Source organism: Balaenoptera musculus, chromosome 2, assembly GCF_009873245.2.
Source record: "Balaenoptera musculus isolate JJ_BM4_2016_0621 chromosome 2, mBalMus1.pri.v3, whole genome shotgun sequence".
In the NCBI taxonomy this organism is placed as follows: Eukaryota; Metazoa; Chordata; class Mammalia; order Artiodactyla; family Balaenopteridae; genus Balaenoptera; species Balaenoptera musculus.
The window spans coordinates 89,110,318-89,124,595 of NC_045786.1; the positions used below are offsets into that span (position 1 = coordinate 89,110,318).

Sequence of the window (14,278 nt, forward strand, 5' to 3'; positions counted from 1 at the left end):
CTGAGGGAAGTTCAATGACTTGTCCAAGGCTGCACAGCTATTAAAGGCAAGAGAGCAAGCAGAGTGTGGAGATAGGCATCCACTTGTTCAGCCTTCCAAGTCCATCCATCGTCTTGTCTCCTCCATAAGTAAGTCTCTTTTCCTTCCCTTAACTTTCTGATTTATTTCTGTCTCTGTTTTTGTCTCTAGTCTCCCTTTCACTCCTCTAGTCCGTTAACATTTGCAACGTACATTTATTGGATCTCTACGTCTATCATATCCCGTTTTATTTTACAAAACGAACAGAAGACTTGGTTTTGTCCTCATGGAGGTGCAATGGCACAGACTCTGCCTCTTCCTCTACATCTCGCTTCCCCCCACTTCGTCTCACTGGAAATTCTGTCTAGACCAAGCATCTGGACTGTGGCGACGCAGTTAGAAATCAGAAAAAGAACATCAGGTTGCACTTCCTCCCCAGAACCACTAGAGGCCACCATCCTCCGCGCAGAAGCGCCGGCCAACGCAGCCTGACTCTGCTGCCGGTGCGCGCCCTCCGCTGATTGGTGGCGCCGAAGAGAAGTCGTGCTTTGATTGGGCCGCTGTCAGGTGTCGCTGCCGGCAGGTTCGGGTGCGCGAGCGCAGGGAGGCGGGTGAGTGAGGGCCGGGGGCAGTGGGGGAGTGGCTGGGGGCTGGGGGCGGTATCTGAGGGGGTGGACTGGGTAGAGTGGGCTCCTTCGGTGCCGAGGGCCCTGGTTAGGAGCGGCTGGGGGCAGGTCTGGAAAGAGACCCAGCGGAGAGGCCTCAATGTCTGCGAAGGGAGAGTGAGGCGGGGAAGGCGGGGGCGGGCAAAAGGCTAGAGGAGTCGGGATGGGAGGTGGTAATCGTGACCCGGAGCTGAGTGAGGAGAGCGCAGAGGAGGGGGTCAGCGAGAGAAGAGGTAGGCGTGTGAAGGTCTGCGTGAGGAAGAGGGGGTCCTGCTGAGCCAGGGGAGTCTGCCGGGGAGAGGGTCAGGGCGGGCAGGTCTGTGTGAGCAGGCGTGGGAGTGGAGTCAGACCGGAGGCTCGGCTGGAGGAAGGGGTTGTTGCAGAGAGGAGAGAGAAGGTGAGCCTGGAGGGAAGGCAGGTCGGGAAGGAGTGGCTCTCAGACAGTCTGTGCGGGGGAGCATTGAGGGTTCCATATAAATTTGTTACCAAGTGTGGTGACTCATCTGAGGGTTTGAAGGACTGTTTAAGGCTGGGGAGTCAATGAGCGAGAGGATTAGTTGTATTGTTGATTGGATCGGTTGATTAGTGATGTAGGAGGGGGCAGTAGTTAGGGGAGTCAATGAAGAGTCCTTTTAGTAAGTTGGGGAAAGAAGGCAGTATGAGTGAGTTGATACCGAGAACAAGGGCATCAGCACAGTTCATCAGTGGCAGAATAAGGGTATGTATGAAGCATTAAAAACTGCATCAAGAAGGAGCGAAGGGGTCCACTGTTGAAGGAGATAGTGTTTGCGGCCTGAGGAGTTTTAACTGTGTTGGAAGTATTCCCACCTGACTCTGTACTGACCTTTCTCTTTCATCACTGATGGAGCCCTCCATCAAGTGCAGAAGTGCATGGTGGTTAAAGAAATTAGAGGACTAGGAAAGCAGCCCTAAATTCTAAGGGATAAAGAAGTTACACAGTTTACCCTCCCTTCAGTCCCTTCTCTAGATCTGATTTAACATAGATGTTCCTGAGAAGATTGCCCACCTGCCCCTCCCTCTCTCCTTACCAATTATACTATCTCCTCCTTCCTCCCCTCCCTGACTCCCTTCCACATTGATTCAGGCCCCAGTAAGACTGCCCTTTAGCCTACTGTAGAGTATGAAGTTTTCTTTTGCAACAAAGTATTAGGGGAGAGAGGGAAGGGGAGAAGAGCACAGAAAACAGGGCAATGGCTCTTGGAACACCACATTAAATCCCAGCTTCTCGCAGAGGTACATCTAAATAAATCCTGGCTTATTTCATAGCTATTTCTGTCAGGCTTCTATTTCTGCTTTGTTAACTATGAATTTAGACCTTTCATCTCTCTTCAGCTCCATATTTGTGAACAGATTCTCCTTTGCCATTCAATTATCATGTCCTGTTATAGAGTTATAATAGAATTTCAAGAATGTGACAGTGTACATTCAGCAGAAAACCAGGAAAGACCTAGTGGAAGAAAGTGTGGAGGGTTAGGAATCTTAGACATAGAGAAAGCTCCTGCTTCAGAGAAAGGATAAAGCGTGCAACAGAATTCTGCTTGCTTAAGCTATACAGGGACCTTGGGAATGTCACAAGTCATGGAAATTGGGTCAGGTCACGAAAAAGGATTTCAAAGAAACAGGCTATAATCAGGAGGGGTGTGTATGTATAAGACCTGCAGTGTACAACTGAAAATGTTAAGCCTAAGGAGAATGTTGTGCCCTCACGGTGGTTGAGCAACGGAGCAGATGGTGAAGACTAGAAAGGTCAAGATCTATATAAAGATTAGCTATAACTTTCTAATCAAAGCTGCAAACTCACTTGTAATGGAAGGGTTTAAAATAAAAATACAGAAAGTAAATATTGAAGACTAAAAACCTATAAGACTAAATTACTCCATTTACTTAAGGAGTTTGTGGCTTTCATTAGAGCCATTGGTCAGTATTTCTGAGAACTTTTGCAGAATGTAGAAAATTGCTGATGTGACTCAATTTCATTTTTGGAAAAAAATAACAGATACCCGTATCCCCACAATTTAGTATTAACAGATGTTAACTGTTTGTATATTTGCTTCAGAGTTTTCTTAATTGAAATAAACATTATAGATAAGGTTGTGAAGTTCCATTTGAATCCTTCTCAGTTGTTTTCCCCTCTCCTCAGAGGTAACCACTATCATGAATTTGATATCTTTCTTTCCCATCTGTTTTTATACTTCTAATTATGTATACAGCCATAAACATATGTCGTATTTTTTATTTGTACAAGTGGAATTGTCCTGCATGTATATTTCTGCAGTTTGCATTTGGAAGCTGTCCATGTTATATATAGCTTTGATTCATTTTTTAAAAATGGAAATATAGTTAATTTACAATGTGTTAGTTTCAGGTGTACAGAAAAATGATTCACATATATATATACACAAGATATTGAGTATATTTCCCTGTGCTATACAGTTGGTCCTTGTTGTTTACCGATTTTATATATAGTAGTGTGTATATGTTAATCCCAAATTCCTAATTTACCCCCCCGATTCATTTTTAATAATTGCTGTTAGTCAGCCTTTTGTAAACACAACATTATATTTAGCCATTCTTCTACTTGTGACAGCTGAGTTGTTCTCGGTTTTTGCCATTACCAGCAGTAAGGTTATGAACATCCTTGCAAATGTCTTCTTATGTGGGAGAGTTTCTCTACAGCGGAGTTTCTCAACCTCGGCACCACTCACATTTTGGACTGGACAGTTCTTTGCTGTGGGGGGTATATCCTGTGCATTTCAGAATGTTGAGCAGCATCCTTGGCCTCTACTTACTAGATGTCAGTAGCATCTCCCCAGTTGTGACAACCAAAAGTGTCTCCTGACAAATGTCCTTTGCACAGTATAATCACAGTTGGTTAAGAACCGCTGCTGCAGGTGTATGTATGCAGAAGTGGAACTGCCAGGTTGTTCTGACTCAATTTTAAGTCTTAAGATATTCTCACTGATAATGGCTCTAGGCAGGATTTTTTTTTCCATTATAGCTTCTGGTATGAAGGACCTTGGCCTAGACCAGCCTTGTGTCTGCTGTACCCTGAGATGGTAGAGAGAAAATTGAAATTTCAGTTTGAGAATGGGTTGGAGCCTGTTGTATGGATGCCTGTATCCTCAACTTCCCACCTAGCACTAGACCTCTTTCCTTGAACAGATTTTCTGGAACTGAGCATCTCTCTTTTAAGGTAAAGCAGGTGAAGGAGAGATGGGGCATAGGGCATTTTAATGTTCTGATTTAATGTTTAGAACATAGGGTGCCCTCAATCAATGTTTTTTTGAGTTAATCCTTGGTAGGAATGAAGATAGGGGTTCAGAGCAAAGGCAAATGAACTCTCTTATTCCTCTGCTCTTGAATTAAATCACTGAGTTCAACACTACTGTGGGGAAGTGGAGAAGGGCCAGGAACATTTTGGAATGAATCCAAAGTTGAAATGTCACTCTAACCTTCTCTTCTGGTAGGAATCAACAATAGCCTTCCATGAGGAACTGCCTTTCCCATTTGCTCCTGGAGTTGACGGTTTTTCCTGCTGGCAGAATCAGGGACATGCCAGCACTGTAAGGGTTAATCTACTGATCCTCTTACCAGTCTCATGGTTGGGGGTGGGGTGAGCAGGGAGGAAAAGGGAGACCTCGCTTTTCTCTTAGGGATCTTTAGTCATCTCAAGTCATAGCCCACATGCCTCCTTTCCTGTTGATCCTTCTCACCATAGCTTTGTTTCCTGTTTCCCCTAGTCCCCTTGTAGTTCCCTCTTATCTTCTCATTCCCCATCCCCCATCCCCACCCACTGCCATGGGGCTTGGATTCTGAACTAACAGGGATACCCTCCACTGCAGAGCGGGATGAGTGGGTGCTCCGGCGGGGATGTGGTCATTGCCGGCCAGTGAGGGCGAGAGCGCCACAGCCCACTTCTTCCTTGGAGCTGGAGATGAGGGGCTGGGCACCCGTGGAATAGGCATGAGGACAGAAGAGAGTGACAGCGAGCTCCTTGAGGATGAGGAGGATGAAGTGGTAAGACCAGGGAAAATGATGTAACTTGGTTCTGGGACCCCTGTCATAGTTGAGATTCCATAGGATGGAGACACCTCTCCCCATTCTTCCCAAATGCATAGACTCCCTGTCATAAACAGGCCCTATTCTGATTAAGGGGAAGGGCAGTGGAGATTGGTTAGATTGCCTCTCTTTGAAGCCCCTACCTTATGCCCTCCTCTTGTTGTCTCATTATTATTGGTTCTCCTACTCTTCTGCCTGAGTACACATTTCCTACTGTGGCAGTAGGAATACCTGCAGGTACCCCAATCTAGGCCTAAGTTAGGAGATAACCTTAACCCCATAGGTCCAAAGTCCTGGCAAGAAACTCTGTGCCCTAAGGAGATGAGACAGTGTTCCCTGATAGGGATGGTTTAGGTGGGAAGTATCTGACAGCACTTCCTCTCTGTAGCCTCCTGAACCTCAGATCATTGTTGGCATCTGTGCCATGACCAAGAAATCCAAGTCCAAGCCAATGACCCAAATCCTAGAGCGACTCTGCAGATTTGACTACCTGACTGTTATCATCCTGGGAGAAGATGTGATCCTCAATGAACCTGTGGAAAACTGGCCATCCTGCCACTGCCTCATCTCTTTCCACTCCAAAGGTTGGTGTCTATGAAGGAAAATGGGAAGGAATGGTGTCGGGAATGCTGGACTGGGAAATGAGGCTCTTACTGTCAAATAGTAAAGAGGTCGTCAGCTCTTCCCGACACACTAGGGAACAGTGCAAAGGGGTCTGTTCTCCCTACATCTTGGAGGAGTTGCCGGGGGTAGTTTAAAGCCCATATTTGAACGTCAGGACAGCTCTAAGATTCTTAGGGTCTCTGACAGAATTGGTCTTTGGAAGGACCCTAAAAATAATTTCTGTTTTACTTTTTTCTGATGGATATTCTAGACTTGGGAAGTTGGGCAGGAGGATGAGTGCTGGGTTGGATGGGTAGTGGAGCTCAGTGGCAACTAATAGCTTTAATATGTCTATTTCTCTTGCTGTTTTCTCACTGTCTCTTTCACTTTCTTCCTTTGGTCTCTCTATTTCCTTTCTCCATCCCAGGCTTTCCTCTGGACAAAGCTGTTGCTTACTCCAAGCTTCGAAACCCTTTTCTTATCAATGACCTGGCTATGCAGTATTACATCCAGGATAGGTATAGCTTTCTGTTGACTGGTGGGATGGGTGGCCCTGAGATTATGCCTGTTTAGAGAACCCACTCTGGGAGGGGCAGAGTCAAACCAACATGCTTAATTTTTGTACCATACCCTCTTGAGTTCTGTACACGGGTGTCTCCCAATTCCTGAATGAATGAAATCCCTAGCCTCTCGCCTGGTCACCATCCCCCACCTCTCCCAGCTAATTTATTCGGGGGTGACAGGAGGGAGGTGTACCGGATCCTGCAGGAGGAGGGTATTGATCTGCCTCGATATGCTGTGCTCAACCGTGACCCTGCCCGGCCTGAGGGTGAGTACCTGGCCTTGTCCAGTCCTGCCCTGCTTTCTACGACTTAGCCCAGTTCTCCTTCCTCTAGACGTCTCCTATGTACCACCCGGCTCAGTGAGGCTTTGGTTACTGGATTATGGGTAGAGCTAGAGCCATGGGTCTTTGGACAGAACCTTGGACCTCTTATATAGATATTAATTACCATATCTATTATTAAGATATGGTCATAGCAATTTGAGGGTTATGGAGATTACAACTCAGAGAAGTGGGAGTTGGAAGTATTCTTAGGCCCTAGGAATGACCACACGCCTACCTTTCAGAGTGCAACCTGATTGAGGGTGAAGACCAGGTGGAGGTAAATGGTGCCGTTTTTCCCAAGCCCTTTGTGGAGAAGCCAGTGAGTGCAGAGGACCACAATGTTTACATCTACTACCCCAGCTCAGCTGGAGGAGGAAGCCAGCGCCTCTTCCGTAAGGTATGGGACACATCTGGGCATTTGGGGAGGCAGAGAAGTAGAAGGGCGAGAATGAGGTTGTGGGGAGGGAAGCTGGAGGATTTGGGGACAAGTTAGAGGCAAATTTTTTTTTCCTTCCTTTTTCTCCTGAAGATTGGCAGCCGGAGCAGCGTTTACTCTCCTGAGAGCAGCGTCCGTAAGACAGGGTCATACATCTATGAGGAGTTTATGCCAACAGATGGCACAGATGTCAAGGTTATGGTGGATACAGGGATTTAAGAGGTTATAAATGTCTGGGTGGGGTGGGGTGCTTGGGAAGCAAGTGGAAGTGTATGGAAGTGGTCGTAGAAAATAAAGTATGAATGTGATTGGCTTTCATATGCAGGTAAAGGTAAGAAGTGGGGGAAGTAGGTATTTACGTTGTCACTATCAGAGCAAGGGCAAGAGTGACATGGAAAATGGAATACTGTTGGTAAGTTATTCCTTAGTAAGGACTAGGCAATAGTTTTGGAGTCCTGTGGAGAAACCTTCATAATGATACTAGAGCTCAGTAAGAAAAATGTCAGTCTCTTTGTTCATAAAACTCGGGGATTTGTTTGTTTTGCTTTTGTTTTTGTTTACTGTGAAACTAGTCTACAGACATAGTGTTCATATTGTCTTCTCATATGCAGGGTGAGCTGTGGGCATACTCAGTGATGCTATGTACCTGCAGGTGTATACAGTGGGACCAGACTATGCCCATGCTGAAGCCAGAAAATCTCCAGCTTTGGATGGGAAGGTCGAAAGAGACAGTGAGGGGAAAGAAATTCGATATCCAGTCATGCTGACTGCCATGGAAAAGCTGGTGGCCAGGAAAGTCTGCGTAGCTTTTAAGGTGGAGGAAGCCCCCCTTGGCGAAGGGGAGGGTGTGTGTGCAGGGTGGGGGTGGGGGGCGTGGTGGAGGGAGGGATACAGGAGAGGGGCTGTGGAATGAGGGGGGTGCTGAGAAGGAAGAGTGGCTCTCTTGTTCTCATCTTGCTTTTATCCCCTGCAGCAAACAGTCTGTGGTTTTGACCTCCTTCGTGCCAATGGTCATTCCTTTGTGTGTGATGTCAATGGCTTCAGTTTCGTCAAGAATTCGATGAAATACTACGATGACTGTGCCAAGATTCTGGGGTAAGGGACACAGTGGTCTGAGCTGGGGAGAATGGGCTTAAAGAAGAGAATTGGAAAGTTTTTACTTTATAGGCATGCCTTGTTTTATTGAGCTTTGCAGATACCGCGTTTTTTTACATATTGAAGGTTTGTGGCAACCTTGTGTCGAGCAAGTCTGTTGGCGCCATTTTTCCAACAGCATTTGCTTACTTCGTGTCTCTGTGTGACATTTTGGTAATTCTCACAATATTTCAAACTTTTTCACTATCATATTTGTCATAGTGATCTGTGATCAGTGATCTTTGATGTTACTATTGCAAAAAGATTACAACTTGCTGAAGGCTCAGATGATGGTTAGCATTTTTTTTTAGTAAATTTATTTATTTATTTTTTTATTTTTGGGTGTGTTGGGTCTTCATTGCTGTGCGCAGGCTTTCTCTAGTTGCGGCGAGCAGGGGCTGCTCTTCGTTGTGGTGTACAGGCTTCTCACTGTGGTGGCTTCTCTTGCTTCAGAGCACGGTCTCTAGGCGCGCGGGATTCAGTAGCTGTGGCACGCAGGCTCAGTCGTTGTGGCTCTCAGGCTCTAGAGCACAGGCTCAATAGTTGTGGCGCATGGGCTTAGTTGCTCCACAACATGTGGGATCTTCCCAGGCCAGGGATCGAACCCATGTCCCCTGCATTGGCAGGCAGATTCTTAACCACTGTGCCACCAGGGAATCCCTATGGTTAGCATTTTTTAGCAATAAAGTATTTTTTAATTAAGATATGTACATTTTTTTAGACCTAATGCTATTGCACACTTAATATACTACAGTATACTGGAAACATAACTTCCATATGCACTGCGAAACTAAAAAACTCATGTGACTCACTGTATTGCGATGTTCACTTTATTGTGGTGGTCTGGAACTGAACTCACAATATCTCCGAGGTATGCCTGTATTTTAAATATCGTAAAAATGGTTTAAAAGTGAAAAAGGTGGGAATGCCCTGGCGGTCCAGTGGTTGGGACTCCGAGCTTCCCCTGCAGGGGGCACGGGTTCAATCCTTGGTCGGGGAACTAAGATCCTACAAGCCATACAGCGCAGCCAAAAAAAAAAAAAAGAGTATAGGGCTTCCCTGGTGGCGCAGTGGTTAAGAATCCGCCTGCCAATGCAGGGGACACAGGTTTGATCCCTGGTCTGGAAGATCCCACATGGCACGGAGCAACTAAACCCGTGCACCACAACTACTGAGTCTGCGCTCTAGAGCCCACGAGCCACAACTACTGAAGCCTCAGTGCCTAGAGCCCATGCTCTGCAACAAGAGAAGCCACTGTAATGAAAACCCACATACTGCAAGGAACAGTAGCCCCCACTCGCCGCAGCTAGAGAAAGCCCGCATGAAACAACGAAGACCCAACGCAGCCAAAAATAAAATAAATTAAAAAAAAAAAAAAAGAATATAGTTAAAGCCCCTACATACCCCTTACTAATTATATCCCCTTCCCTCCCACCCCCCAGAGGTAACCAGTCCTCTATTTGGTCATTCCCATTTATATATTCGTATTTTTTTTTTACATATATGGGGTGGATTTGCATGTTTTTGGATTTTATATTAATGTATTTTTCAACTACTTGTTAGTTTTTGTGAGCTTCATTCATATATGTAGTTCTGGTTCATTCATTTTCAAATGGCTTCTTTGCATTTCTCCTTCTAGGAACACCATAATGCGGGAGCTTGCCCCGCAGTTCCAGATCCCATGGTCCATCCCCACAGAGGCTGAGGACATTCCCATTGTCCCTACCACATCTGGCACTATGTGAGCAAAAGTAAAAGTTAAAAATCTGGAGTAACCTACTTAAGGCATCTGTGTCAGACCAGTGGTTACTTCCTGACCCTGTGCCATCTGACTGGTGGAGCCTACCTTTATTCCTAATCTCAGATAGTTTTTCCTCTGTTCTTTGACCCGTTGGGTAGGATGAAATGGGAGGCGGTGTGGGGTGGGATTGGGGAGAGGCTCTAACAACATTCCCTATCTTAGGATGGAACTTCGTTGCGTCATTGCAATTATCCGTCATGGGGATCGTACCCCCAAGCAGAAGATGAAGATGGAAGTGACACACCCAAGGTGGGCAGAGTATCCTAATCTAGACAAATAGGTTTTTGTGAGGGAAATGGGGAGGGGTACTTCCCAGAGGCTCTTGCCTGTCTCAGCCCATAGTGAAGCTTCTCCTTATTTCTTCAGGTTTTTTAGTCTATTTGAAAAACATGGTGGCTACAAGACAGGGAAATTAAAACTGAAGCGGCCTGAGCAGCTACAGGTAAGGTGATGAATCTGGCTGGGAGGAGCAGTGCTACGGAAAGATAGAGGGTATGGGATTGGGGGCCTCAGTGAGAGACCAGGATGAAAGCCTAACCAGCCAGGACTTGGCCTCCTGCACGGATACCCTGTTGTTTCCTCCAGGAGGTGCTGGACATCACAAGGCTGCTATTGGCTGAACTGGAAAAAGAACCAGGTGGTGAGATTGAGGAGAAGACTGGGAAACTGGAGCAGCTGAAATCTGTGCTGGAGATGTGAGAAAGGGAATAGGAAAGGGGGGCCACTAGCAGTGAGAATTGGGTGCTGGGGTAGAAAGTAAACTGTGAGTTTATCCTGCAGGTATGGTCACTTCTCAGGCATCAACCGGAAGGTGCAGTTAACTTACTACCCTCATGGAGTAAAAGCTTCTAATGAGGGGCAAGGTAAGATGTAATACCCACTTCCCATTACCACTCACATCTTTTATTCTTGAACCCTTAGATGACCTCTATCCCAAATTACCTTTCCGGGCTCCTCAGAAGACCTAACATTTAGATGTCCCCACTATTTTCCTTAGATCTAGACCTGTTCACTGCCCCTTATTCCCGCAGATCCACAGGGGGAGGCTCTGGCCCCATCCCTATTGCTGGTACTGAAGTGGGGTGGAGAACTGACCCCTGCTGGCCGTGTTCAGGCTGAGGAGCTGGGGCGAGCTTTCCGCTGCATGTACCCTGGAGGACAGGGTGAGTGTTTTGTAAATACCTAGCAGAGCTGAGATAAGATGATTAGAGAATAAGTTGGGGAAACAAGGGACAGAGACAATAGGGAAGTTAAAGGGGAAATGAGCATTCGTGGGTATTTATAGCCATCCATTCCTGGTCTTCCCCTTTGCCCCCAGGTGACTATGCTGGCTTCCCCGGGTGTGGGCTGCTTCGCCTCCATAGCACCTTCCGCCATGATCTCAAGATTTATGCCTCTGATGAGGGCCGTGTCCAGATGACTGCTGCAGCCTTTGCTAAGGTGCACACTACAGTTCTCCCATAGTCCCAGCTTCCATTAGGTAGAGAAGCAGAGTTTGGAGAACTAGTTGGAAATTTCAGAGTGTTTGTGTGCCAACTCAGAGAAGTTTCTGCTTGTGTCTGACTGCATTCTTTTTTTTTTTTAATTGGGGTATAGTTGCTTTACAATGTTGTGTTAGTTTCTACTGTACAGCAAAGTGAATCAGCTGTATGTACTGACTGCATTCTATACTACTGAGAATAATTAGTGGGGTGGGCCCCTTGACCTATACCCCAACTCCCAAGCCAGCTCTCATTTGATCTCTGGGACCATCGAGGCCTAGGGGAACTAGACTGGAAGGAAAACTGATAGATTTTGTGCTTCCCCTCCAGGGCCTTCTAGCTCTAGAAGGGGAGCTGACACCCATTTTGGTACAAATGGTGAAGAGTGCCAACATGAACGGGCTCTTGGACAGTGATGGCGATTCCCTGAGCAGCTGCCAGCACCGGGTGAAGGCTCGGCTGCACCACATTTTGCAGCAGGATGCACCCTTTGGCCCTGAGGATTATGATCAGGTCAGGCTCTCCTAGACTTTGTGCCCAACACAACCCAATCCCCAAATCCTAGAATTCTAAATAATAGTGATGAGTAATGGTACTTACTATGTGCCAGGCACTGTTTTATGTGCTCTTCCATGTATTGTATCATTTAATCCTTACCCTTTGAGATAAGTATGGGTCCACAATCTGTCATCCACAGTTTTGGAAATGAAAAAGATTTTTATAACTTTGCCACCAAGATTCGTTTGACAGCAAAACCCGACATGGTAAGACTCTTTCTAATCCCCATTTATCCCATCTAGTGTAAATAGTTATACATTTTGCTACAGAAATAGAGAAGTTGTTTGGTTATGTCCTAGGCCCTGCTGGAGGTATTATCTAACATGTGGCGTATGCACCGTATTAACTTCTTAAAGTCCCAAGAATTCTCAATTCCAAAACACAGCTGATCCCAAGGATTTTGAATGAAAGGATGTTTCAGTTTATCTGTTGCTGTATAAAAAACTACCCCAAAACTCAGTAACTTAAGACCAAAAACCATTTTATCACCTTACAGCTCTAGGCTCAACTAGTCTTCCCTAAAATTGCCCAGCTGCTGTCCAGATGTTGGGGCTGGAACCATCTGGAGGCTCAACTGGGATGCTAGGATGGCTGGGCTCTCTCCCTCCTCGTGATGTCCCTGTCCCTGTAGTCTCAGAGCCTCTCCTCTCCATGTGTTTTTCCCATGTGGTTTTTCCAGCAGACCAGGGATCAAATCCATGCCCCCGGCAGTGGAAGCATGAAGTCCTAACCACTGGACCATCAGGGAATTCCCCAGACGGATTTCTTTTTTTTTTTTTTTTTAAATTTTATAGCTACTTTATTTATTTATTTATTTATTTTTGGCTGTGTTGGGTCTTCGGTTCGTGTGAGGGCTTTCTCTAGTTACGGCAAGTGGGGGCCACTCTTCATCGCGGTGCGGGGACCGCTCTTCATCGCGGTGCGCGGGCCTTTCACTATCGCGGCCCCTCCTGTTGCGGGGCACAGGCTCCAGACGCGCAGGCTCAGTAGTTGTGGCTCACGGGCCCAGCCGCTCCGTGGCATGTGGGATCTTCCCAGACCAGGGCTCGAACCCGTGTCCCCTGCATTAGCAGGCAGATTCTCAACCACTGCGCCACCAGGGAAGCCCCGGATTTCTTAAATAGTAGCTTAGGACTCCCCCATAGCAGAAACTTTCAAGCTTTTTTAAAGTGTAGGCCCAGAATTAGCACAGTATAACCTTGTTATTTTTTGTTGGTTAAGCAGTCACAGGGCCAGCCCAGATTCAAGGGAAGGGGAATGTGACAAAGAATTAATGGCCATCTTTAATCCACTGTAAGAACTGTGGACTGGTACTACTTTCCCCCCCCCGCTTTACAGATGAGGAAGCCTAGGCTCAGAAGAATTTAAGCAGCCTTTCCAAGGTCACCCAAGGAATCTTAACTAGAGAGCCCAGGCTGTTAGCCACTACAATATACTGCCTCACAGTATTAATCACAGTGGATGCCACTACCCAAGTCATCCTTTTTCCTTTTTCCTATGTATCCATGCCATGATTGACTGGGGATCATGTGCCGGACCGTGATTTTCTACCATCCTCCTACTCACAGCTCCTCATTTCATAACTGCTGTGTAACCATTTTTGATAGATTCTTAAATAAGCAAAGTAGCTGAGCACATTGACTAGAGAATGGCATTTTCTGTGTTCTTCTCTGAGCAGGCCTTGATAAAGGGGCAGGACCTTGCTGCCTTATTTTCCAATCCATTGCTCAATGTCAAATCCAAAAAAGCTAAGGTATCTTTCCTTTTTCCTTGCTTCCTTTTGCCAGCAAGAATGGAACTTGTGAGGACCGAGGTAGAATGAGTACATTCAACCTGCAATCTCCTTTCCCCCTCCCCATTCTTCATTGACTGTGACCATCCTAAATGCTTGAGTTGGAACTTAGTTCTGAGACAGCACCTCTACTCTAGATTCAAGCTAGCATCTTGTTTAGAGGAGTAAGATAGTTATGTCTATCGCCCACTCATGAAAACATTCTGTGGGGATTTTGGTTTAATCTGTATTCCTCAGCATTTTCCGTGCTTATTTTAGAACCCCCAAGAAAAGAACCTAGATCTATTTTATTTCCTCTGACTCCAAGACTTTTAAGATGACCCATTCTTAGATGACTGTGTGCTAGAGCAGTCCCCTCATCTGAACTGCTAGTGTTCCCAGTAGCCTAAGAATGCTTGTTGGGTGAGCCAACAGACAGAGCTTATTTTCCAAGCAGTCTCTCTGTAATAAGCTCACAGCAATCTAGGCAACTGGCACTGAACCTGTCTTGCTTTTCATCTTTCTATTCTCCACAGCTGGCTCCCACTGGAAGCACTTCCCTACTCAACTCCATGGCTATAATCCAGAATCCTGTGAAGGTCTGTGATCAGGTATTTGCCCTGATTGAAAACCTCACTCACCAGATCCAGGAACGGATGCAGGACCCCAAGTCTGTAGGTGGGTTTGAATACTACTATCTTCCTTTCAAGATTTTGGGTACGGATGGGTTCCTCAGGCAATCCTGTGTCCTCTCCTAAGTGTCTGAGACACGTCATCCTCATCTCTCTGGTTCTGCTTCAGATTTGCTAGGGTCTTTTGTTAGAGGTGAAGCCTTTGGCTCTGTC

The 14,278-nt window shown here is 46.3% G+C and overlaps 1 protein-coding gene across 13 annotated transcripts in view; it reads left to right on the forward strand.

Moving 5' to 3' along the window:
• Positions 1–590: 590 nt before the first annotated feature.
• PPIP5K1 (diphosphoinositol pentakisphosphate kinase 1) overlaps positions 591–14,278 on the forward strand; it is a 45,598-nt gene continuing 31,910 nt past the window's right edge. For 10 of the 13 annotated variants that reach the window (XM_036843509.1, XM_036843517.1, XM_036843515.1 and 7 more), the window contains exons 1-19: positions 591–629; positions 4,172–4,267; positions 4,547–4,721; positions 5,152–5,347; positions 5,794–5,884; positions 6,110–6,195; positions 6,495–6,649; positions 6,782–6,883; positions 7,341–7,502; positions 7,662–7,783; positions 9,462–9,563; positions 9,786–9,872; positions 9,990–10,065; positions 10,209–10,318; positions 10,404–10,486; positions 10,655–10,786; positions 10,942–11,063; positions 11,435–11,617; positions 13,970–14,111. In XM_036843509.1, coding sequence (XP_036699404.1) covers positions 4,575–4,721; positions 5,152–5,347; positions 5,794–5,884; positions 6,110–6,195; positions 6,495–6,649; positions 6,782–6,883; positions 7,341–7,502; positions 7,662–7,783; positions 9,462–9,563; positions 9,786–9,872; positions 9,990–10,065; positions 10,209–10,318; positions 10,404–10,486; positions 10,655–10,786; positions 10,942–11,063; positions 11,435–11,617; positions 13,970–14,111 — 2,098 coding nt within the window. In that variant the 5' untranslated portion in view covers positions 591–629; positions 4,172–4,267; positions 4,547–4,574. The other 3 variants (XM_036843510.1, XM_036843511.1, XM_036843513.1) reach the window with 3 other exon arrangements.